A 24287-nucleotide genomic window follows, 5' to 3' on the forward strand; every position below is an offset into this window, starting at 1 on the left:
TTTTACAAAGCCCCGCCAGCACTGCAGTGACCAATCGCTTATGTGTAAGCTACTCGGGCCCTAATTCTTGACTGAAAGGTACACAGTCCGCTGGACCTACTCAGATAGAAACGTAATAATTCAAGTGAACTATTTATATAGCTACTCACTATAACTGTGGAATAATAATAATGAGTGTTGATGTTTTTTTCCAACAATAACTTGCTTGTAGAATACGTGCGTAAGTCAAAATATAGGAACAAGTACTGCCACTATACTTGCGAGTTTTGGTTGGCTATTAGTCGATCACGTGACACTGATGGTACTTCCTCATAGCAACAAGAAGATTGTTGATTTCTTTGGGCTTTAGTCGTGTCTAATTGCAACAGTTCTCAATTATTGTTTCGTTATTTCGGGGGTATGCAACACAAGTACATTTTCTATCAAGAAAACTTTCTCATTAAGTAGGACAGAGGAGGTAAGAGTCAACAACAACGAACAGACCTGTTCGAGGATTCAGTGGTCTCGTTCGACCCAAAAACGTTGTTAGTAAAAGACACTGATAACTTTTTGCCAGACTTGGTATCGACCTGCTATCAAAGTATCAATTTGACAACCCTTCTAGAGACTTGCCTGCAAATTTCTAATGCAGTGATTCTCAAATTGTGGGCTCTACCTGGCGGTACGTCATACTTGCCAACCTTGAGACCTCCGATTTCGGGAGGTGGTGGGGGGCGTGGTTAAGAGGGGAGGAGTATATTTACAGCTAGAATTCACCAAGTCAAGTATTTCATATATATATATATATAAATTACAATACTTGACTTTCAGTGAATTCTAGCTATATATATATATATATATATATATATATATATATATATATATATATATATATATATATATATATATATATATATATATAAATAAGATAAATACTTGAATTTCAGTGTTCATTTATTTACACATATACACACACACATAACACTCATCTACTCATTGTTGAGTTAAGGGTTGAATTTTCCATCCTTGTTCTATTCTCTGTCACTATTTTTCTAACCATGCTGAACACCCTCTCTGATGATGCATTCTGCTTCTTCTCCTTGTTGTGTGCGCAGTTGTGCACTGCACTCTCTAAAAGCCGTAGATGTTATTGTCACATATGCATGTACAGTAGATGGCAGTATTGTCCTGTTTAAGAGTGTCACAACATTGCTGTTTACGCAGACAAACTGCGTGTTTTTGGGGTCATTGTCCTGTTGGAACACCCAACTGCGCCCAAAAACCAACCTTGATTTTAGGTTGTCCTGAAGAATTTGGAGCTAATCCTCCTTTTTCCTTGTCCCATTTACTCTCTGTAAAGCACCAGTTCCATTGGCAGCACAACAGACCAGGAGCATAATACTACCACCACCATACTTGACGGTAGGCCTGGTGTTCCTGGGATTAAAGGCCTCACTTTTTGTCCTCCAAACATATTGTTGGGTATTGTGGCCAAACAGCTCAATTTTGAATCTGACATCACATGGACAAAGATAAGACCTTCTGAAGGAAAGTTCTGTGGTCAGATGAAACTAAATTTGAGCTGTTTGGCCACAATACCCAGCAATATGTTTTGAGGAGAAAGGGTGAGGCCTTTAATCCCAGGAACACCATTCCTACCGCCATGCATGGTGGTTGTAGTATTATGCTCTGGGCCTGTTGTGCTGCCAATGGAACTGGTGCTTTACAGAGAGTAAATGGGACAAGGAAAAAGGAGGATTACCTCCAAATTCTTCAGGACAACCTAAAATCAAGGTTGGTTTTTGGGCGCAGTTGGGTGTTCCAACAGGACAATGACCCCAAAAACACGTCAAAAGTGGTAAAGGAATGACTAAATCAGGCTAGAATTAAGGTTTTAGAATGGCCTTCCCAAAGTCCTGACTTAAACGTGTTGAAGAAACAAGTCCATGTCAGAAAACCAACACTCTCTGTCCCCCCCGTTCCCGCGTCACGAGCAGTGTGTCTCGTCTCCCTGTTTTCCCTCTGCTTCCCTGACTGCCTCTTGGATCTCGACCTCCCGCCTGGACACCGACTTTTGACGCCTCGCTATCGCCCCCGACTTCCTGCCTGTTTTCACAGACCTATGAGCCTGCCTTTTCCCTATTGGACTTCCGCGCCTCTCGTTCAACACTACCGGTAACACACTACAGTTAATTCACACACATAGTCACACCACACACATCTTGGATTAGTACACCGGCGGTATAGCTTGGTTGGTAGAGTGGCCGTGCCAGCAACTTGAGGGTTCCAGGTTCGATCCCCGCTTCCGCCATCCGAGTCACTGCTGTTGTGTCCTTGGGCAAGGCACTTTACCCACCTGCTCCCAGTTCCACCCACACTGGTTTAAATGTAACTTAGATATTGGGATTCACTATGTAAAGCGCTTTGAGTCACTAGAGAAAAGCGCTATATAAATATAATTCACTTCACTTACACACACTTCATTTATTGTTGATATATATAAATATAGTGTGTATAAATAAATAAATATAGTTAATATGATGTCCATCCTGTCTGTGCCGTCACTTTCTTCTGTACACGTAACACATTCGCAATAATACATTGTAAAAAAATTCAAAATGTTACCTATTTTTTAAAACATTTTTTTTTTTAAACGGGTACCATTTTTCCATTTAAAGTAATGTGCTGTAAAAAAATAAACTGTACATTTTGGTAAAATTAAAATCTGTCGACCTGATTGCCAGTTTTTTACTGTAAAATCCAGATTTTTTTTTATTACATTGTATGTGGAAAAAAAAAATCAAATGTATAGCCAATCATGTAATATCATGAGGCAAATCATTATACATTTATATTCGTCATTGTTACAAGCAGCCCTCTTATGAGCAGCCATATTTTCGGTGTGTCCTTTACATCCAATTTGTATGAGGAATACAATAAACCAAAAAATGCACCCATTTCAATAGAACAAAAGTTGGTAGTTTCACCAAAAACAATAACAAAGTAAATGTAGGAATTAGTGTAGCATAATTTTAATTAGGCTGAGGGCAATGTCACATTAGGGCTGCTGCAAAGACAGCTGCACAAACAAAGCCTAATATTACTTACACCAATTTTCAGCCTGACATCCATGGAGCTAACCCAAATTCTTGATCTTATAATCCAACCGTCTGTGTGTTTAAAAAAACAAAAAACAGATAAATAAGGGCTGGGATGACGTCAGCACTGACACTTTTCAATTGGTGTATGTGGAGGCAAAACCTGACAAATAGTCAGCTGGCCTCCTGTGTGGTTTAACGCAGGGCTTCTTAACCTTTTTGTTCTAGGGCCCTTTTTTACAGTTGCTGCAAAAATGTTAAGTCAAGCGTTGCAGTATGTTTAGGTCAGTGGCCACTAAATGTTTTCAATTCGTAAAAAACAATATGTGGCTACATTTGAAAGAGAACACAATTTATCAAAAAGGAATATTAGACTCCTCATTTTCTTGTTGGCATCAGCCTTTCGCAATTAGACTTTGAGCAGGGGAGCCAACTCGCCCTGGCTGGCGATGCTCGCTGGGGACTGGGTGAGCGAGAAGGAAGTGTCGGCCGTCATGCCAACAACCGAGCAGCGATGAAATGGCAACGTTAGTATGTAATGTATTGCAATGGCATTTTTATTGTGATATTATAACTATGTCTTATAGGAATACAAAATTTTTCTCGTGATTTCACTTATTTTTTGTAACATTACGACTTTATTTTCATAACGCCACGTTTTTTTTCCACACGGCTTAATTTTTGTCACATTACAATTTTATTGTCATGACATTACAACTTTTTTCTAGTGATATAACCACTATATTGTTGTAAAGTGATGACTTATTTGTTATGACATTAAAATTTTAATGGCAAATTTATTTCATAACAGGTAATATTTTTACTTGCGATATAACGGCTTTATTTTTGTAACATTACAAATATATTTTCATCACATTACTACATTTTTCTTGTTATATAACTTTACATCTTTATTGTCACAGTATTAAAACACATATATTTTTATGCAACCACTTTAATTTTTCTAACATAACAACTTTATAGTCATGACTACCGGTATGTCTTTTTTCTTCTAAATTTTTTTTGCAACATTATGACTATTGCCATGAAATTACGACTTTTTTCTTGTTATACAACATCTTTAATTTTGAGCATTACAATATAATTTTTTCGTGAAATAAGGACTTAATTTTTTGGACAATATTAAAAAGCCAATTTTTTCAACCTAAAACCGAATATTTCGGTTATTTTTTTAACAGTACGAATTTATTGATTGATTTTATATAAGTAACAATTTGACTTTATTGTCACAGCATTACAGCTTATTTCTTGTGATTCAAACAGCATTTTTGTAACATTATGACTTTATTGTCACAATATTCCGACTTTTTTCTTGTGATGCAATGGCTATATTTTTGTAACATTACGACTTTGTCATGACATTACACATTTTCGTATTGTTATATTACAACTTCATTTTATTTATTTATTACAACTTTTTTTTGTTATATAACGACTTCATTTTTGTGACATTACTACTTAATGGTCACAGCATTAACAACTTATTTTTGTGATACAACCACATAACATTACACCTTTATTCTTGAAAAATTTAACATTATGACTTTATTTTGTAACAATATATAACTTTATTGTCATAACTTAAAGATTTAAATGCTAAAATATTGCGTTATTTTTGAAAAACTTAATATTACAACTTTATTTTGTAAGATTGCGACTTTATAGGCATTCTATTACGACTTTATACGTTAGGCTATATTCCTAATGCTAAGACTTTTCTCACATTATATTACGACTATTTTGGCATACTCTTATGACTTTATAGGTCAGGCAATACTTGTAACACTTATATATATATGTATATACATACATATACATATATATATACACATATATACATACATACATACAAACATATACATATACACATATATATATATATATATGTATATATATATATATATATACAGTCGTGGTCAAAAGTTTACATACACTTGTAAAGAACATAATGTCATGGCTGTCTTGAGTTTCCAATAATTTCTACAACTCTTATTTTTTTGTGATAGAGTGATTGGAGCACAAACTTGTATGTCAAAAAAACATTCATGAAGTTTGGTTCTTTTATGAATTTATTATGGGTCTACTGAAAATGTGATCAAATCTGCTGGGTCAAAAGTATACATACAGCAATGTTAATATTTGGTTACATGTCCCTTGGCAAGTTTCACTGCAATAAGGCGCTTTTGATAGCCATCCACCAGCTTCTGACAAGCTTCTGGTTGAATTTTTGACCACTCCTCTAGACAAAATTGGTGCAGTTCAGCTAAATTTGTTGGTTTTCTAACATGGACTTGTTTCTTCAGCATTGTCCACACATTTAAGTCAAGACTTTGGGAAGGCCATTCTGAAAACCTTAATTTGAGCCTGATTTAGCCATTCCTTTACCACTTTTGACGTGTGTTTGGGGTCATTGTCCTGTTGGAACACCCAACTGCACCCAAGACCCAACCTCCGGGCTGATGATTTTAGGTTTTCCTGAAGAATTTGGAGGTAATCCTCCTTTTTCATTGTCCCATTTACTCTCTGTAAAGCACCAGTTCCATTGGCAGCAAAACAGACCAGGAGCATAATACTACCACCACCATGCTTGACGATAGGCTTGGTGTTCCTGGGATTAAAGGCCTCACCTTTTGTACTCCAAACATATTGCTGGGTATTGTGGCCAAACAGCTCAATTTTTGTTTCATCTGACCACAGAACTTTCCTCCAGAAGGTCTTATCTTTGTCCATGTGATGTCAGATGAAACAAAAATTGAGCTGTTTGGCCACAATGCCTCTGTTTTTTCGTATATTCCACTCTACCCTGGTATTGAGCACTGTATAACAGATAAACCACAGAAACCTCGACTATACATACATACATGTATATACATACATACATACATATACTGTATATATACACATACATAATCATATATACATATATATGAATATAATGTATATACACATACACATATACATACATATATTCATATATATATATGTATGTATATATACATACATATATTCATATATATATGTATGTATATATACATACATACATATATACATATACATACATACTTGTCCAGGTTGTACTCCGCCCTCCGCCCGAGGCAGCTGAGATAGGCTCCAGCACCCCCCGCGACCCCGAACAGGACAAGCGGTAGAAAATGGATGGATGGATGGATGGATATACATATACAGTACATGCCAAAAGTTTGGACACACCTTCTCATTCAATGAGTTTTCTTTATTTTCATGACTATTTAAATTGTAGATTGTCACTGAAGGCATCAAAACTATGAATGAACACATGTGGAGTTATGTACTTAACAAAAAAAAGGTGAAATAACTGAAAACATGTTTTATATTCTAGTTTCTTCAAAAAAGCCACCCTTTTGCTCTGATTACTTTTTCACACACTCTTGGCATTCTCTCGATGAGCAGTCACCTGAAATGGTTTTCACTTCACAGGTGTGCTTGAAGCTCATCGAGAGAATGCCAAGAGTGTGCAAAGCCGCCCTCGTGGCTCCCTGGACCTCTTTCACAGATGTGTGAAAATGGAAAAAGATGAAGAAAAAGTATACTTTTTGTTTTAATATATTTTCTGTAGGAGAACAAACATGACACAAACCTCCCTAATTGTTAGAAATCCCACTGTTTATGTTATACATGCTTCATTGATGAGAGTATTTGGCAAGCACCATTTTGTCCGTCTAATTTCAGCGATCCTTGAACTCATCGTAGTTTTACATGTACAACTTTCTCCGACGCTGCCACAGAAAGACCTGTTTTATGCCACTCCTCCTTTGTCTCATTTTGTCCACCAAACATTTTATGCTGTGCGTGAATGCACAAAGGTGAGCTTTGTTGATTTTAGTGATTTGCTGGAGTGCTTATCAGACTAGCAAACTAACATGCTATTTAGGCTAACTGTATGTACATATTGCATCATTATGCCTTGTTTGTGGGTATATTTGAGCTCATTCAATTTCCTTTATGTCCTCTTTGTATTTAATTTATATTTGCATGTCTCATGACACATTATCTGTATGTAATATTGGCTGCATTTAAAGTTAAAGTTAAAGTACCAATGATTGTCACACGCACACTAGGTGTGGTGAAATTTGTCCTCTGCATTTGACCCATCCCATTGTTCACCCCCTGGGCGGTGAGGGGAGCATTGAGCAGCAGCGGTGCCGCGATGCTGAGTGCCAAGCAGGAAGGTAATGGGTCCCATTTTTTATAGTCTTTGGTATGACTCGGCCGGGGTTTGAACTCCCAACATACTGATCTCAGGGCGGACACTCTAACCACTAGGCCACTCTCATAGTTGTTTGTGTGCCATGTTGTTCCAGACCACAGCAAACGTTACCCAGCTTGCAAAGATTGTAATAAATCCATTACTAATGATTTCCAATTTTGCAAAAATGTGTAGAATAAAAATTAATATACAACATTTCTGTCAACGAAGATTTGCATCAGCCTTTGATAGTAGGCTAATATAGACACTTACACCATGTGTTGCATTCATTATAACACTTATATAAAGTTTTTTATTTTTTGCTGCTCCAGACAGATTTGTTTTTGTATTTTTGGTCCAATATGGCTCTTTCAACATTTTGGGTTGCCGACCCCTGGTTTAGGTTGGAATTGGGGGTTAAATCACCAAAACTGATTCCCGGGCGCGGTCACCGCTGCTGCCCACTGCTCCCCTCACCTCCCAGCGGGTGATCAAGGGCGATGGGTCAAATGCAGAGAATAATTTCGCCACACCTAGTGTGTGCGTGACAATCATTGGTACATACTTGACATACTTGCCAACCCTCCCGATTTTCCCGGGAGACTCCCGAATTTCAGTGCCCCTCCCGAAAATCTCCCGGGGTAACCATTCTCCCGAATTTCTCCAGATATAATATTGGGGGCGTGCCTTAAAGACACTGTCTTTAGCGTCCTCTACAACCTGTCATCACGTTCGCTTTTCCTCCATTCAAACAGCGTGCCGGCCCAGTCACATAATGTATGCGGTTTTTACACACACATGAGTGACAGCCATACAGGTCACACTGAGAGTGGCCGTATAAACAACTTTAACACTGTTACAAATATGCGCCATACTGTGAACCCACACCAAACAAGAATGACAAACACATTTCGGGAGAACATCCGCACCGTAGCACAACATAAACACAACAGAACAAATACCCAGAATCCCTTGCAGCACTAACTCTTCCGGGACGCTACAATATACCCCCCCTCACCACCAAACCCCGCCCCCCCAACCCCCCATCTCCCGAATTCGGAGGTCTCAAGGTTGGCAAGTATGCTTTATACTCGTAACGCTAAAACCTCTCTCACATTATACAAGCATTACGACTTTATTGGCATACTATTACGACTTTATATGTTAGGCTATATTAGTGAAGCTAATACTTTTCTCAAGTTATTTTACGATTTAATTGGCATAAACTCATCTAACACCTTCAGCATCAGGTTTTTTGTTTTTTTTTTGCACAGCATTCTTCCTGAGAGGCTGACAAGGAGCAGCATCAGTATCAGTACCCCCCCCCCCTCCCCCAAACACACAAACCTGTGTGTGAGTGTGCATTTTAAAGCGACCTTCCACGCGAGCACACCGCATCATTGTGGGAATTTGTGTTTCTGGGCGGTGCAAAGTGGAGTAGAGCACATCAGCGAATGCAGCCGAGAAGCAGGCACATCCGCCTCTCGCTCGCTGCAGGGATCAAATCTGCACCATCTGACGCTCAAGGATTTATGGGTTTAGTCAAAATTGCTTTTCCCACTGTGGAGATTAAGCACCGGAGGATGTAGGATGTTTTCCACTCGGCCCGTATAGAATAACCCAGTCAGTGTAGCATCGCTTGTTGGTTTTTTTTTTTTTGTTTTTTTTTTTTAAACTCCCCACGTAGCAACTCAGACGCTGGCTGGTGGGAATGCCTGAGGAAGTAGTTGGAGCCCAGGCGGGGAGCAGCACCTTCTGACTGACGGGAGAGACCGAGCGAAGCTTGTCCTCCGGGGAATGTGAGCCATGCGGGTGGATACTCTCCTTGTGTTCTTTCTGGGCTCTTGCCTGGCGGGCGCCGCCGGGAACACGGCTCGGTCGCGGGGTCAAAAGCTGGAGACCTTCCAACAAAGCAGGTACAAAGTCACCGCTTGTTGCTTCCGTTTGCTTTGAAAAAGGAGCTCATCAGGTTGGAGATAGAGGATGTGTTTCCGGTGGCACCTGTGTGCTACCACCTCACCCCTCCTCACCCGGTTTGGGATTTTTTTTTTCATACAGCAGATTGAAGAGCAAGGGAGACCTAAATCCCCACATCTATTTATGTACCACTGCAGAGTCCTTTTGCCCCACAACTGCTGCTGGCCAGTGAGCCAACTCCGCTTACTTACCTCATTATTATAACTACCCGGAAGGAACAAGTGGTAGAAAAATGGATGGCTGGATGGATTATTCTCTTTGCTCTGTAATTGCAACCCATAACAATTTCTTGCTCGTAATTGCTGGGGAGCTAATCACAAATATTTGTTTTCAACTCATGACCGTCCTTTCTGATTAAGTGTTACAAAGGAATATATTTGTTGTTAATTATCGATCAATTATTTAAATTTCCATTTTTTAAAGGATCACGGGTACAAGCGGCCGAAATGAGTTTCCTCCGCCGATCTAACAAAGGTCTTAACTCATTCTCTTTCTATGCCACATCAATGTGGAATGCGCTCCCAACAGGTATAAAAGAAAGGGCATCTCTATCCTCCTTCAAAACCGCAATAAAAGTACACCTCCAGGCAACTTCAACCCTAAACTAACACCCTCCCTGGATTGTTAATAATCGAATGTAAACAATCAAATGCAGATATTTTTTCTTATGCCTTCTGATCTCGCTCTCTCTCTCTATGTCCACTACTTGCTGTACATATCCTACCAAGTCAGACCTACACTGTTTCAATATCCATTTCTCTGTTTTCAATTGTTGATGACTGATGATAACAACCAAACCTAACCCCCCCCCCCCCCCCCTCCACACCCCGAATTTTAAATAATGTAAAAAAATTCAATGTATACAACCTGATGATTATCTTGTGTGATGACTGTATTATGATGATTGTATATATGATAGTATATATCTGTATCATGAATCAATTTAAGTGGACCCCGATTTAAACAAGTTGAAAAACTTATTCGGGTGTTACCATTTAGTGGTCAATTGTACGGAATATGTACTTCACTGTGCAACCTACTAATAAAAGTCTCAATCAATCAATCAATCAACCAAAGGGTGGCGGGGCTCTCCCTTAGAGATAGTTTGAGAAGCTCTGTCATCCGGGGGGAGCTCAAAGTAAAGACACTGCTCCTCCACATCGAGAGGGGCCAGATGAGGTGGTTCGGGATATCCGGTCAGGATGCCACCCAAACGCCTCCCTAGGGAGGTGTTAAGGGCACGTCCAACCGGTAGGAATATGTCTCCCGGCTGGCCTAGGAACGCCTCGGGATCCCCCGGGAAGAGCTGGTCGAAGTGGCTGGGGAAAAGAAAGTCTGGGCTTCCCTGCTTAGGCTGCTGCCTCCGCGACCCGACCTCGGATAAGCGGAAGAAGATGGATGGATTTTTAAACTTATTTCATTCACTCAATATTATATAAAACATCATGTATGAAAAGGAGCAAAAATATGTGTACGTTTATAATATGTGCCCCCTATTCACACACGTTAGCCATTCAACTCAGAAGACTAATAAGGCTATATTTCATAACAAAAAATAGTTGGACTTTTCAACATCATGATTTTTGCGTCTTTTTTTTACAAATGCATCTCAAACGATTTACAAAAAATACTCAGTTCCTTTTGGGACGCAATTAACTTCTCTGTTTTGAATGTTGTTTGACAGATTTAAAAAAACATGTGTTTGAACATCATTTTTAGAATACCATACATTATCAGTTCATTCAATTTCAATAGGTTTAACCGTTTAAATAATTGGTCCCCAAACTATGGCCCGCCAGTGTCCAAAATCTGGCCCGCGGCAAGTCCCAAGTTAAAGAAATAATACAAAACTGTTTTTAAATATATATTTTTTTTAAATCTGTCTTTTCTAATCCATTTTCTACCGCTTGTTACTCGGTGTCTCCTAGCTGCTCAGGCAAATCATATTGTCTAAAAATGCCTTTTCCCATTGAGAACATGACATTATCACGCTCGGAATATATGTATATATATATATATATATATATATATATATATATATATATATATATATATATATAAATGTATATATATGTGTATATATAAATATGTATATATATATATATATACATATACAAACCCCGTTTCCATATGAGTTGGGAAATTGTGTTAGATGTAAATATAAACGGAATACAATGATTTGCAAATCATTTTCAACCCATATTCAGTTGAATATGCTACAAAGACAACATATTTGATGTTCAAACTGATAAACATTTTTTTTTGCAAATAATCATTAACTTTAGAATTTGATGCCAGCAACACATGACAAAGAAGTTGGGAAAGGTGGCAATAAATACTGATAAAGTTGAGGAATGCTCATCAAACACTTACTTGGAACATCCCACAGGTGTGCAGGCTAATTGGGAACAGGTGGGTGCCATGATTGGGTATAAAAACAGCTTCCCAAAAAATGCTCAGTCTTTCACAAGAAAGGATGGGGCGAGGTAAACCCCTTTGTCCACAACTGTGTGAGCAAATAGTCAAACAGTTTAAGAACAACGTTTCTCAAAGTGCAATTGCAAGAAATTTAGGGATTTCAACATCTACGGTCCATAATATCATCAAAAGGTTCAGAGAATCCGGAGAAATCACTCCACGTAAGCGGCATGGCCGGAAACCAACATTGAATGACCGTGACCTTCGATCCCTCAGATGGCACTGTATCAAAAACCGACATCAATCTCTAAAGGATATCACCACATGGGCTCAGGAACACTTCAGAAACCCACTGTCACTAAATACAGTTGGTCGCTACATCTGTAAGTGCAAGTTAAAGCTCTATTATGCAAAGCGAAAGCCATTTATCAACAACATCCAGAAACGCCGCCGGCTTCTCTGGGCCCGAGATCATCTAAGATGGACTCATGCAACTAATATTTATAAGTTTATTTTAAAAATACTGCATGACCTATTTTTGACAGTGTGAAAACATGCACATAATTACAACTTAATGATTATTTTATCATACAAATACCCCAAAGGAGGTTCTGATTAGTTCCTTCTAGAGTTATAAATGTTCGCAAAAGTCTGTTGGCGCTTAAACCCATCATATCATAATCCCACTGCCTTTACATACACTATCACTTATCCAGTTGTTTCAGAGATCAGAGGAGACATTAAACAGCACATCTCTTCTCTCCACATAAGCATCATCACGATAAAAGGGCCTCGGGTCATTTGGGAGCGTGCACCATTTAGTCACTAATCATGCCCAGGCTGATTGATGCTTGTTAAGTAGAACAAGGAGCACAATCATCTATCTGTGCGAACGTTATTAAAAGACGTAATCCCTGCAGACGCCTGTTTAGTCTTGTTGACGAATCTTGCACTCATACTTTAGAAAAAAAAAAAAGGTTTGACAACAGTGAAACCCGTAAGGTCAAAGAAAATATGTTTTGATACACTGGTCGATTGTAGAGAATAACATAAATAATCAACATCTTGGTCAAACTGTTGCAATTGTAGAAGCTTTACGACCAATGTTTCAACATACTGTAATTAACTGTCATACAAGCGTAAAAATTATGAAACAATTAATTGCATAGTCACCTTTAACTATGACGGCGTATGATCTATTGTCACCTTTTGGAATGGAGTCAATTCTAAGATAGAGTGAACTACTTAGCTGCAGCCAGCAGAGGCGCTGTTGAGTACAACATGACAGCCCAAGGCCTAAATTCATGGAGAACTACTTAATATCTTATCTCAGGGGAGCATTACTAATCTTAATCCAATCTTAAATACAAAGATTATTAAAAAAAAGATTATTGTCGACACCAGGGGGCCCTAAACTTTTTGACTCGGGGGCCGCATTGGGTTAAAAAAATGTGGCCCGGGGCCCGGCTGTGTATATATATTGTTGTGTACGCGGGGAGTAGACGGCACAGGCACAAGGGGGCGTAATTAAGCTCTATGATTTTATTATATATATATATATATATATATACAATATATATATATATATATATATATATATATATATATATATATATATACAATATATATATATATATATATATATATACACAATATATATATATATATATATATATACACAATATATATATATATATATATATATATATATATAATAACAAAACAATAAGAATATAAACTAGAGAATGTAGTGTGACAAAATCCAAAAGTTTGTGTGTGTGTGAGACTATGTGTGGAGATTAGCTGTTGTGTGTTACCGGGAGCGTTGAGCGAGAGGCGGAAGTCCCGGAGGGGAAAGGCAGGCTCGAATGTCCATGAGGCAAGCAGGAAGTCGGGGGCTATAGCCGGGCGTAGGAGATCCTTGTCCAAGCGGGAGGTCGAGATCCAAGAGGCAGTCCGGGAAGCAGAGGAACAAGGAATGACGAGACACACAGCTGCAGTTTTCTGCAGTTGGAGCGACAAGGAGGACACGAGACAATCAATAACACAGGGAAGAAAAACACAGAGAGCAAACTGTGCATATAGCAGGGTTAGTCGGCTTACGGCACACGAACGGATAATTACGTTCTGGTCCGGAACGCTGGTCTGCACTGGCTTAAGAAGCCCAGGAAGATCATCAAAGACAGGTGGGCTGAGTGCTAATTGATTGCAGCTGCTTGCAGCCGCCGGAGTGACACATGCAGGAGATGAGCGGCCGTGGGCCGAGGTGCGCTCCGCGGGGCTCATTGGTGACCCCCGCGATTCTCTTCATTGATGAGCCGCGCGATTCTCTTCGAGAAATTGAGAAAGAGCCATCAATCTGTCAATCCTTTCCGTGTCCGGGCCAGGTAAGGTTCTCCGTGTTGAGTCAAATTAAGCCGCAGTTAAGCTGCATTGGCATGCGCCCGGGCCGTGACATATATATTCCTCGCGCACTAATTGACTGAAAGGGCCCGCACTTGCGCGATGTCGTGTTATCGATGGAAAAATGCATTTTAGAAAGTAACAAGCGGTAGAAAATGGATTAGAAAGGACAGATTTTTAGAAATTATAAAAAAAAAATAATAATAATAATAAAAAAAATAAAAAAAATTATCTTGGGACTTCCCGGCCCGCGGACCGTAGTTTGGGGACCACTGCTCTACATTGTCATTTATTTATTACAAAATGCACATAGAAATACCACTATGCAACTAGATTAAGCCATGTATGTAGAAAATATGTGTTAATGCTAAAAAGCTGACGCTGAACTCAAATGTTGAATGGTACAAATTTGAATACATTGTAGAATAAATGTTGAAAATAAATGTAGTTTACTGTGTGTATTTACATACAATATGTTATTTAATTGGATTTGAAATCCAGTACTTTTGTACAATAGTCAATTTGATTTTCAACTGATCCGTGCAGGGGTTGAAAGTCAATTTACCCAATGAGTTGAAAACATGTTAACTAGAAAAATTCCTACGACATCCAGCACCAAGGAGTGAGTATCCAGATGGTTAGCGTGCTAACAAAGGAACAACTAGCATACTTCTAAGATGGCGCCAAGTAACGGAATCCATGATTATTAGGTTAAAGGGGAACATTATCACAATTTCAGAATGGTTAAAACCATTAAAAATCAGTTCCCAGTGGCTTATTATATTTTTCGAAGTTTTTTTCAAAATTTTACCCATCACGCTATATCCCTAAAAAAAGCTTCGAAGTGCCTGATTTTAACCATCGTTATACACACCCGTCCATTTTCCTGTGACGTCACACAGTGAAGCCAACACAAACAAACATGGCGTAAAGAACAGCAAGCTATAGCGACATTAGCTCGGATTCAGACTCGGATTTCAGCGGCTTAAGCGATTCAACAGATTACGAATGTATTGAAACGGATGGTTGTAGTGTGGAGGCAGGTAGCGAAAACGAAATTGAAGAAGAAACTGAAGCTATTGAACCATATCGGTTTGAACCGTATGCAAGCGAAACCGACGAAAACGACACGACAGCCAGCGACACGGGAGAAAGCGAGGACGAATTCGGCGATCGCCTTCTAACCAACGATTGGTATGTGTTTGTTTGGCATTAAAGGAAACTAACAACTATGAACTAGGTGCACAGCATATGAAATACATTTGGCAACAACATGCACTTTGAGAGTGCAGACAGCCCAATTTTCATCAATTCATATATTCTGTAGACATACCCTCATCTGCGCTATTTTCCTGAAAGCTGATCTGTCCAGTTTGGGAGTTGATGTCAGCAGGCCAGGGAAGCTAGGGTCGATAGGGGGTTTAGCTCGCTCGTCTGCGGGAACAAACTGCCGCCATTGCTTGCCGTGCTACCGAGGCCCTTTGTCCCTGAATTGCTCACACACTCCGGCAGATTCAATGGGGGTCTGGCGGCAGATTTCTTTGACTTTATCGTTGGAAATGCATCTGCTTTGAGTGTCGCAGGATATCCACACATTCTTGCCATCTCTGTCGTAGCATAGCTTTCGTCGGTAAAGTGTGCGGAACAAACGTCCAATTTCTTGCCACTTTCGCATCTTTGGGCCACTGGTGCAACTTGAATCTGTCCCTGTTCGTGTTGTTACACCCTCCGACAACACACCGACGAGGCATGATGTCTCCAAGGTACGGAAAACAGTCGGAAAAACGGAAAATAACAGAGCTGATTTGACTCGGTGTTTGAGAAAATGGCGGATTGCGTCCCGATGTGACGCCACGTTGTGATGTCATCGCTCCGAGAGCGAATATTAGAAAGGCGTTTAATTCGCCAAAATTCACCCATTTAGAGTTCGGAAATCGGTTGAATATGGTCTTCTTTCTGCAACATCAAGGTATATATTGACGCTTACATAGGTCTGGTGATAATGTTCCCCTTTAAAACGTTCACAATTTGCTAAATTTCTAGCATCAAACATTAGCATGCTAACATAGGAACAGTTAGCATACTTCCAAGATGGCGCCAAACAACAGAATCCATGATTATTTAGGTTAAAGGGGTCCTATTACGCGAAACAAACTTTTCCGACCTGTTGGCACTTTTGTGTATTTTGGTTCCCCATAAACCTAGAAAATTAAATCGAACCATGCAGGCATGGCAGCGATATTTATAAAACAATCTTACCTTCTTCCAAACCTGTTCCAAACGATCCATTTGAGATTGAAGTGATGTCTTTTGCCTTATTTACGTCAGCGGATATCTCCATTTCTATATAGTAGGAGTGTAATGGTACACAAAAATTTTGGTTCGGTACGTACCTCGGTTTAGAGGTCACGGTTCGGTTCATTTTCAGTACAGTAAGAAAACAACAAAATATAAATTTTTTGGTTATTTATTTACCAAATTTGTAAACAGTGGCATAACATAGATATACACACAGGGTCCATTGCCAGGGTTAATGTGGTCAACATATACAAAATAAAAACTAAATAAGATAAGGCTCAGAATGGTTTCTTAACCAAACCTTTCTACATATAAATTGCTTTTTTTTGATTGATTGAGACTTTTATTAGTAGATTGCACAGTACAGTACTCCCCCCCCCCACCATTGAAGTGGGTCAAAATATAGTTTTAAATGCAATATGGACTTATATCGGCTGCTATAAAAACATTTGTTATTGCTTTAGCCCTGCCTGACTCGCCAAGGAGAGGCTGCTTAAATGCAGTGGTGACGCTTCAAATGGGCTAGCACAGGGGTCGGGAACCTTTTTGGCTGAGAGAGCCATGAAAGCCAAATATTTTAACATGTATTTCTGTAAGAGCCGTATAAAAAAAATGTTAACACTGAATACAACTAAATGCGTGCATTTTTAAGTTAGACCAACATTTTTAGAGTATAATAAGTTTCTTATTATTTTTAATAACAGTGTTATTCTGAAGCTAACCAATAATAAATAAAATACTTCTTACCATTAATGCGACTTCTGGTGCTGCACGGTTTTGCTGATGGCTTTGTAGTTTGGTTGATACGTGGTTATTTTTAACACTGTCATTACCAGCAGAATTATTCACTACTTATCGTGTTAAGCAATGTCAGCTACGATTTATCTGAGAGCCAGATGCAGTCATCAAAAGAGCCACATCTGGCTCTAGAGCCATAGGTTCCCTACCCCTGGGTTAGCATGTGTTATGAGCGTAGCGTATGTGTGTTTGTGTGGCCCTTTAATATGTGACAGCATGTGAGGTGAGTGTGTGGGGGAGCGAGGTGAGGGAGCGGTAGCTTGAGTGAGGGGAGTGGCTAGTGTTTTGTTGGATTGGCTGTGTGCAAGACCTCAATAAAGCCACGATTTGCAACTAATCGCCGGACTCGTCATTTACCCTGGAGTCCGGAGCTGTGGAGACCCACTGCCGGGTAGAGTGAAGGGTGTTGCCCCCGAGAATACATCAGCCCTGGAGGAGTGTCTCCCCTGGGCTCCTCGACTACGGTCTGGGAGCCGGAAGCAGGAAAGGTGCAACATATGTTTGACGTGTTGTCGCTGCAAGCATGTGTACTCGTTCGGTACACCTCTGAATCGAACCGAAACCCCCGTACCGAAACGGTTCAATACAAATACACGTACCATTACACCAGGTTTACCCGAAAAGCTTTGCGTGAGTCTGCAAATATTATTCAGTTGTAGTACATAGTTGTAATTAATAAGTTCCTTATTTTTCTCTATCCTCTTGTTGTGGGGCAGACTGGCACGTACGTGCACATGCATCCTCCACTGTTGCCATTTTTTATAAAAAGTAGCGTATAGTTCAAACTTATATCTGTCAGTAGACTCGCTATGGAAGCGCTAAAAACTACAACGTGGCTGACGGGGTGGAGACGCAGTTAAAGGGGGCTTAACCTGGAAGAGGGCTTCCACAGATAAATAAGACCGCCCACAAAACGGCACATTCTGAAGAGACGGCTTGAAGATGGTCTGTAAAACAAAATGTATGTAACATTTTGACCAAAGCACCATCATTACATGTTATGTACACCACAAGTGTTTTAAATGTAGAAAAAAAAATATGACTGGAACTGTTATGATCCGCTGCCCGGATCATATTTTTGTTTACGTTTTCAAGGTACTTGTGTTTTTTGTTAGTTTTGGACTCCTTGAGTGCCTGTTTTGTACACCTGAGTTTGTTGCCATGGCTGCTTATTGTTTTCACCTGCCGCGTGTGTTCCCGACGCGCACCTGTTGGTCATCACTGACATTATTATTTAAGCCTGCCTTCCCTGTCATTCTGTCTTGCTTCCTAGTTTGTTTCCATACAACAGATGACGACTTTTGTTTCCTGCTCTTGTTACTTGCTAGCTCCCACGCTAGCCCATTTAGTTTTTTGCCTTAAGTGCTATGAGCACGTTTTTGTTTGTTCCCTTTTGATTTAATTTTTAATAAATAATTTTTCCTACCTGCACGCTGTGTCTGACGCCCGTCTGCATTCCTGGGAGAACGAGCCCCGCATCACCATGCGCCCCGGTCGTCACAGGAACCTTTAAGTTAAAAAAAACTTGATAAATTGCTTGCATAAAACATTGGCTTGCTAACATAGGAACAGTTAACATCCTTCCAAAATGGTGCCAAGTAACAGAATCCATTATTATTAGCGCTAACTCGTACAAAATTAGATAAAATGCTAACCTAAAACATGCTAACTTGGGAACAGTTAGCATATTTCTAAGATGTCGGCAACAATATCCATGATCATTTGCGATAATTTGTGCAAAATGATCTAGCTGTCACACCGCGGTGAGGGGTGTCTTGTCTTGGTTTCTTCTGTCTTGTGACTTGCATGTTTTAGTTTGAAAAGTAACTCCTCTCGTTTCAGGTCACTTGCCCTTCCTTTTGTGTCATCAGTCTGACGTCATCCCTGACCCCTGATTGTTTCCACCTGTTCCCCTTTACCCTCATGTGTCTTATAAGCCCACGCCTCCCTTTGTTCTGTGCCAGATTGTCTCGTTTATTCGTGCCTGTCCATGCCTTGCCTCGTCTCGTGTTTGAATACCGTGATCCTGAATTCCTTCGTTGCTATTTTGAGTTTTCTTTTTCTCCTCCTCAGCAAAGTGATTTTGTGTTATTTCGTTTTTCAGCTGAAGTGGTGTTTTCAGTTTTTTCTTACAGTTCTTCCTTTTCCTCAATTTTTTGAGTGACATTTTTGTCAACCTTTATTAGATTAGAGAAAGTGTAGAAGTTTCATAGCCATTGTTTCTTCTTCCTGTTGGAGCGTTTTTTGTTTATAATAAATTTCATAAAATAGAAGGCGCAAAGTGTAGTTCGTTATTGTTTTTGTGTTTTCCTCCTTTCGGAGTGATTTTCGGTTGTTCCTTTTTTTTGGAACCTTTTTCGCCGAGTAGTTTAGTTATAGCCTATATTGAATAGCCCTGATTCTGGAGGTGAAAAGAAGCTTTCAAAATAAAAGCCTGCCGAATTAATCCCTACTCTGCATCTGAGTCCTATCTTTTGACCAAGCCTGACACTAGCATAAAACATTAGCATGAGTTGCAGGCTGCATGCCGTTCGCCTCTCAGTGGTGGTCCCCGCGTGGTCTGCGGCGCGTTGGGGTGTTTGGTTGGCCAGGGTGGATGTCCAATGGCTCGATTGGCTGGGCTGTAGATGGAGTTGGGATAGGCGGTGGTCGTGGTGGTTGCTGTGGTGCTACCGGCGGCTGGCATGGCTGTGTTGGGTTGGAGTGGTCGAGGGACCGTGATTGGTGGCTGTGCGCTGATGGAATTGTGGGGACTGGCTGGTGTTGACTTGCTGGCTGGCTTGGGTGCTGACACGTGGGCGGGATGCGTTGACTTCTTCCCACATTGAGAGGCTTCGTTCCCTGGCCGGGACTCGTATGAGCGCATTACTGTGTGGATAGCCGGGATGCAGTGTTTGCGTTGGGTATGGGGTATGTGCTTTTTTTTTTGCGTGGGGCTGCTGGTGTGGACTCCGCAGAGTTGGGTTGGGGAGGGGGAGCGCTGGCTTTGTTTGACAGGGGGAAGACTCGCGTGGTGTCGTGTTAGACTAGTGTGAAGCGCCTGCTTGGTCACAGGCTGTGTGTGTGTGTGGTGGGGGGGGGGGGCTGACTGGGGACCTGGTGCTGGCTGGTTTCCATGATCCTGTTGGCATGTGGTTGTCGGTCGCGGTTTTTCGATCGCTTTGATTTGATCGAGTGGTGCTGGTTGTCTGGGGTATTGCAGTTGTTGTTTCTGCTGCCGTTTGTTTGTAGTGTGGGCGCCCGTGGCTGCTGGGTTTGGTACGGGGGGTGGCCGATGTTACTTGTGGCAGCGTGATTGTTGTGGTTGTTGTGGCTTGCGAACTTGCCGGCTTCGTACTCATTTGTTGGCGTGTTGGTTGGCTTGTTGGGTGTCGGCCCGGGCCTGCCCTTACGCCTTCACGCTGGTTGTCGTGCCGTTGTCTGGGTGCGGGCTTGTCGGGGATTGTCCCTAGGGGACAGGGGGGTGCGTGGCCGGAGCTGTGGGGAGGAGGTGAGGTGATCGGCTAGTTCTCGGTGGGTAGTGAGTGCCGGGGCTTGATCGCTGCCCCGCCGGCATGTGTATGGATTTGTTGGTTTATATAAGTTTGTGTGTGTGTGTGTGTGTGTGTTGTTATTATTGTTATTGTATGTATGGATGAATGTAGGTATGTATATGGGTATGTGTGTATTCTTATGTGTGTGTGTGTGTGTGTATGTAGGTATATAAATATATATATATATATATATATATATATATATATATATATATATTGTATTATTATTATTATTATTATTATTTTTTTATTTTTTATTTTTTGTATTTTGGGGGGGAACTCTCAGGGCCTGTTTGTCCAGAGGGGGTCGGCGCCCCAAGCTACTATGGCTGGGCTGCGTGTCTGGGGTCCCTGGGTCCCACCGTCCACCCCTTTTGGATGCCCGTCTTGGTTGGGGCCTGCTGGGTCTAGTCCCCGCGTCTATCGTAGCAGCTCAGTGCACTGCAAAGAGTTCCGCAGTGCTGCATGTCGGCCAGCTGCTGGGGTAGTGACCTTGTGTGTCAGCGTGTCTGTGATCTTTTTGAATTTTTGTGGTGTGGTCTCTTGCTGGCTTTGGGGATGGCTGCTTCTCCCATGCCTTGTCTTCTGCCGGGCGCGTCTGTCTATGGCCTGCAGCTGGTCCTGGCGCGTGGCACAATAGGGTCTTTGGGGTTCCTGTTGCTGGCCGGCCCGGCTGCTTGGGGCTGGCGCCGCACCTGCTGTTTTGGTTTGGGCTCTCACTAACTACAACTTTACTATCACTTTTCGTATCATATTTGTACATATCGTATTTGCTGATGCCGTTCTGTTGTTGTTGTGGTTGTTATGTCATTGTTATTGTTCTGTTTGTTGTTGTTGTCTATCTGTCTTATTCCCCTTTTGTCCCCATAATTTCCCCCCCTGTCTTCCTTTTTTTATCTTTGTATCCGGTCTGGCTGTGCCAAATAATAATAGAAATTAATTTAATAAAGTCAAATACAAATAAGGCAACAAGACAAGCATCCTACACTTAACTTTTGTAAAGTAAATCTGTACAGCAAATATGGGCATCTACATCAACAATAGTATTTGCCTGGGTAGATGGACAGGACAAAAAAAAAACATTGGCATGCTAACTTGTGAACAATTGCCATAATTCTAAGATGGTGGTGTATTCTGAAAAATTATGAATTTCACTAAAGCAAATGTAATCATTCTTCTAACTATGGGTGGTGCTGACAAGGCAGGAGCAATCATTTGGATAAGAATAGGCTTAACATTAAACAATGATTATTACTCCACAGGCTAGTAACTAAGTAAGTAACAATTTACTTACTTACTTACTTATATTATTTATAACAGATAAAATCACAAAGCGCTGTACAAAACATAGGTGAAGTAAAACAACAATTGAATTAAAACAACAGGGGCAACATCATAAAAAGGATACAAAGTGGATTAAAAATGATAGTTAAAAGGTGCATTAACTAAAAGCTTTACTAAAAAGAGAAGTTGTCAAATGTTACTTAAAAGTTTCAACACAGTCAAGATCACAGAGGGACTGGTGCAAATTGTTCCAGAGTCTGGGAGCTATATCCTGGAATGCCAGGTCTCCACGGGTTAAAACGAGTTTTTGGGATCTTTAGAAGACCCTGGCCTGAAGACCGGAGGCTGCGCCCTAAAGAGTAGGGGCATAGCAAGTCAGTGATGTACTGAGGCGCCCCACCATGCAACGCACGGAATGTCAGGACTAAAATCTTAAACTCAATGCGGAATTTGACTGGAAGCCAATGAAGACTGGATAAAATGGGGGTGATATGGGCTGTTCTGGGTGCACCGGTCAAAAGTCTGGCAGCCGCATTTTGTACAGTCTGAAGTAGGGCTGGGCGATATGGCCTTTTTTTTAATATCTCAATATTTTTAGGCCATATCGCGATACACGATATATATCTCGATATTTTGCCTTAGCCTTGAATGAACACTTGATGCATATAATCACAGTAGTATGATGATTCTATGTGTCTACATTAAAACGTTCTTGTTCATACTGCATTAATATATGCTCATTTTAAACTTTCATGCATAGAGGGAAATCACAACTAAGTCAATAGACCAAAACTGTATTTATTAAACAGTTATTAAGCAGTGGCACAAACATTCATGTCATTTCAAAACACAACGTGCAAGATTGTCAGAGACATTTTAAAACAAGCTATAAGTGCACTTTTGTGCATGATGTCACTAAGATGACGAATCAAAACAACACTAAATTAAAGTGCACTTTTTGTAAAGAACGCCACTACAATAGTTTAAAACAAATAAAGTGCACTTCTGTACATGGTGTCACACAAGATATTTCAATAAGTGTAAAATAAAAATGAGCTGCATAATAGGAAATCCAATTGTGTACGTCCTTCGCTATGTGGTAGGTTCCTGCGGACGTTATCTCCTTCTGTCGTGGACTATTTTATTCATACGGTGTTGATGTGGAAATGGTTGCCTCTGCATTTTGTTGGTGTGGCACCGAACGGAGATGTTTACTGCGGAGTAAGCACTCTTCATTCTCTAGAGGGTGACTTTTCAAATGATGCTACATATTAGCAGTAATGCTACTTTGTGTAGCAATGCTTGCGCCCCACACTTGACAAATTACGGTTGTCTGTTTGACATATTCCCACTTGAAGCCAAACCACCGCCAGACGATGGACCCCGTGCTCTTTTTCTTAGGAATTCATTCTTCCTTCATTTGTTACCAGATTCGCACTTCTTTTCTCTCGTATTACCACTCGCACCACAGCTATCTTTAGCCATGCTGCTACCTCTCTGCTCCGAGAGGGCGTATACGTATGTGACGTATGTAAGAAGCTGCGCTTGTTTAAAGGGGAACATTATCACCAGACCTATGTAAGCGTCAATATATACCTTGATGTTGCAGAAAAAAAGACCATATATTTTTTTAACCGATTTCAGAACTCTAAATGGGTGAATTTTGGCGAATTAAACGCCTTTCTAATATTCGCTTTTGGAGCGTTGACGTCACAACGTGGCGTCACATCGGGAAGCAATCCGCCATTTTCTCAAACACCGAGTCAAATCAGCTGTTATTTTCCATTTTTTCGACTGTTTTCCGTACCTTAGAGACATCATGCCTCATCGGTGTGTTGTCGGAGGGTGTAACAACACGAACAGGGACGGATTCAAGTTGCACCAGTGGCCCAAAGATGCGAAAGTGGCAAGAAATTGGACGTTTGTTCCGCACACTTTACCGACGAAAGCTATGCTACGACAGAGATGGCAAGAATGTGTGGATATCCTGCGACACTCAAAGCAGATGCATTTCCAACGATAAAGTCAAAGAAATCTGCCGCCAGACCCCCCATTGAATCTGCCAGAGTGTGTGAGCAATTCAGGGACAAAGGGCCTCGGTAGCACAGCAAGAAATGGCGGCAGTTTGTTCCCGCAGACGAGCGAGCTAAACCCCCTATCGACCCTAGCTTCCCTGGCCTGCTGACATCAACTCCAAAACTGGACAGATCAGCTTTCAGGAAAAGAGCGCAGATGAGGGTATGTCTACAGAAT

General features: G+C 40.7%; 1 protein-coding gene across 1 annotated transcript in view; it reads left to right on the plus strand.

Annotated features, from left to right (window-relative positions):
* The first annotated feature begins 8759 nt into the window (after window positions 1-8759).
* LOC133611483 (gamma-aminobutyric acid receptor subunit rho-1-like) overlaps window positions 8760-24287 on the plus strand; it is a 57311-nt gene continuing 41783 nt past the window's right edge. Inside the window, exon 1 of the mRNA XM_061968304.2 lies at window positions 8760-9239. Within this exon, the coding sequence (XP_061824288.1) occupies window positions 9130-9239 (110 nt within the window). The 5' untranslated portion in view covers window positions 8760-9129. The remainder of the gene's footprint in view (window positions 9240-24287) is intronic.

The sequence above is a fragment of the Nerophis lumbriciformis genome, linkage group LG08 (assembly GCF_033978685.3).
Source record: "Nerophis lumbriciformis linkage group LG08, RoL_Nlum_v2.1, whole genome shotgun sequence".
Classification (NCBI taxonomy): domain Eukaryota; kingdom Metazoa; phylum Chordata; class Actinopteri; order Syngnathiformes; family Syngnathidae; genus Nerophis; species Nerophis lumbriciformis.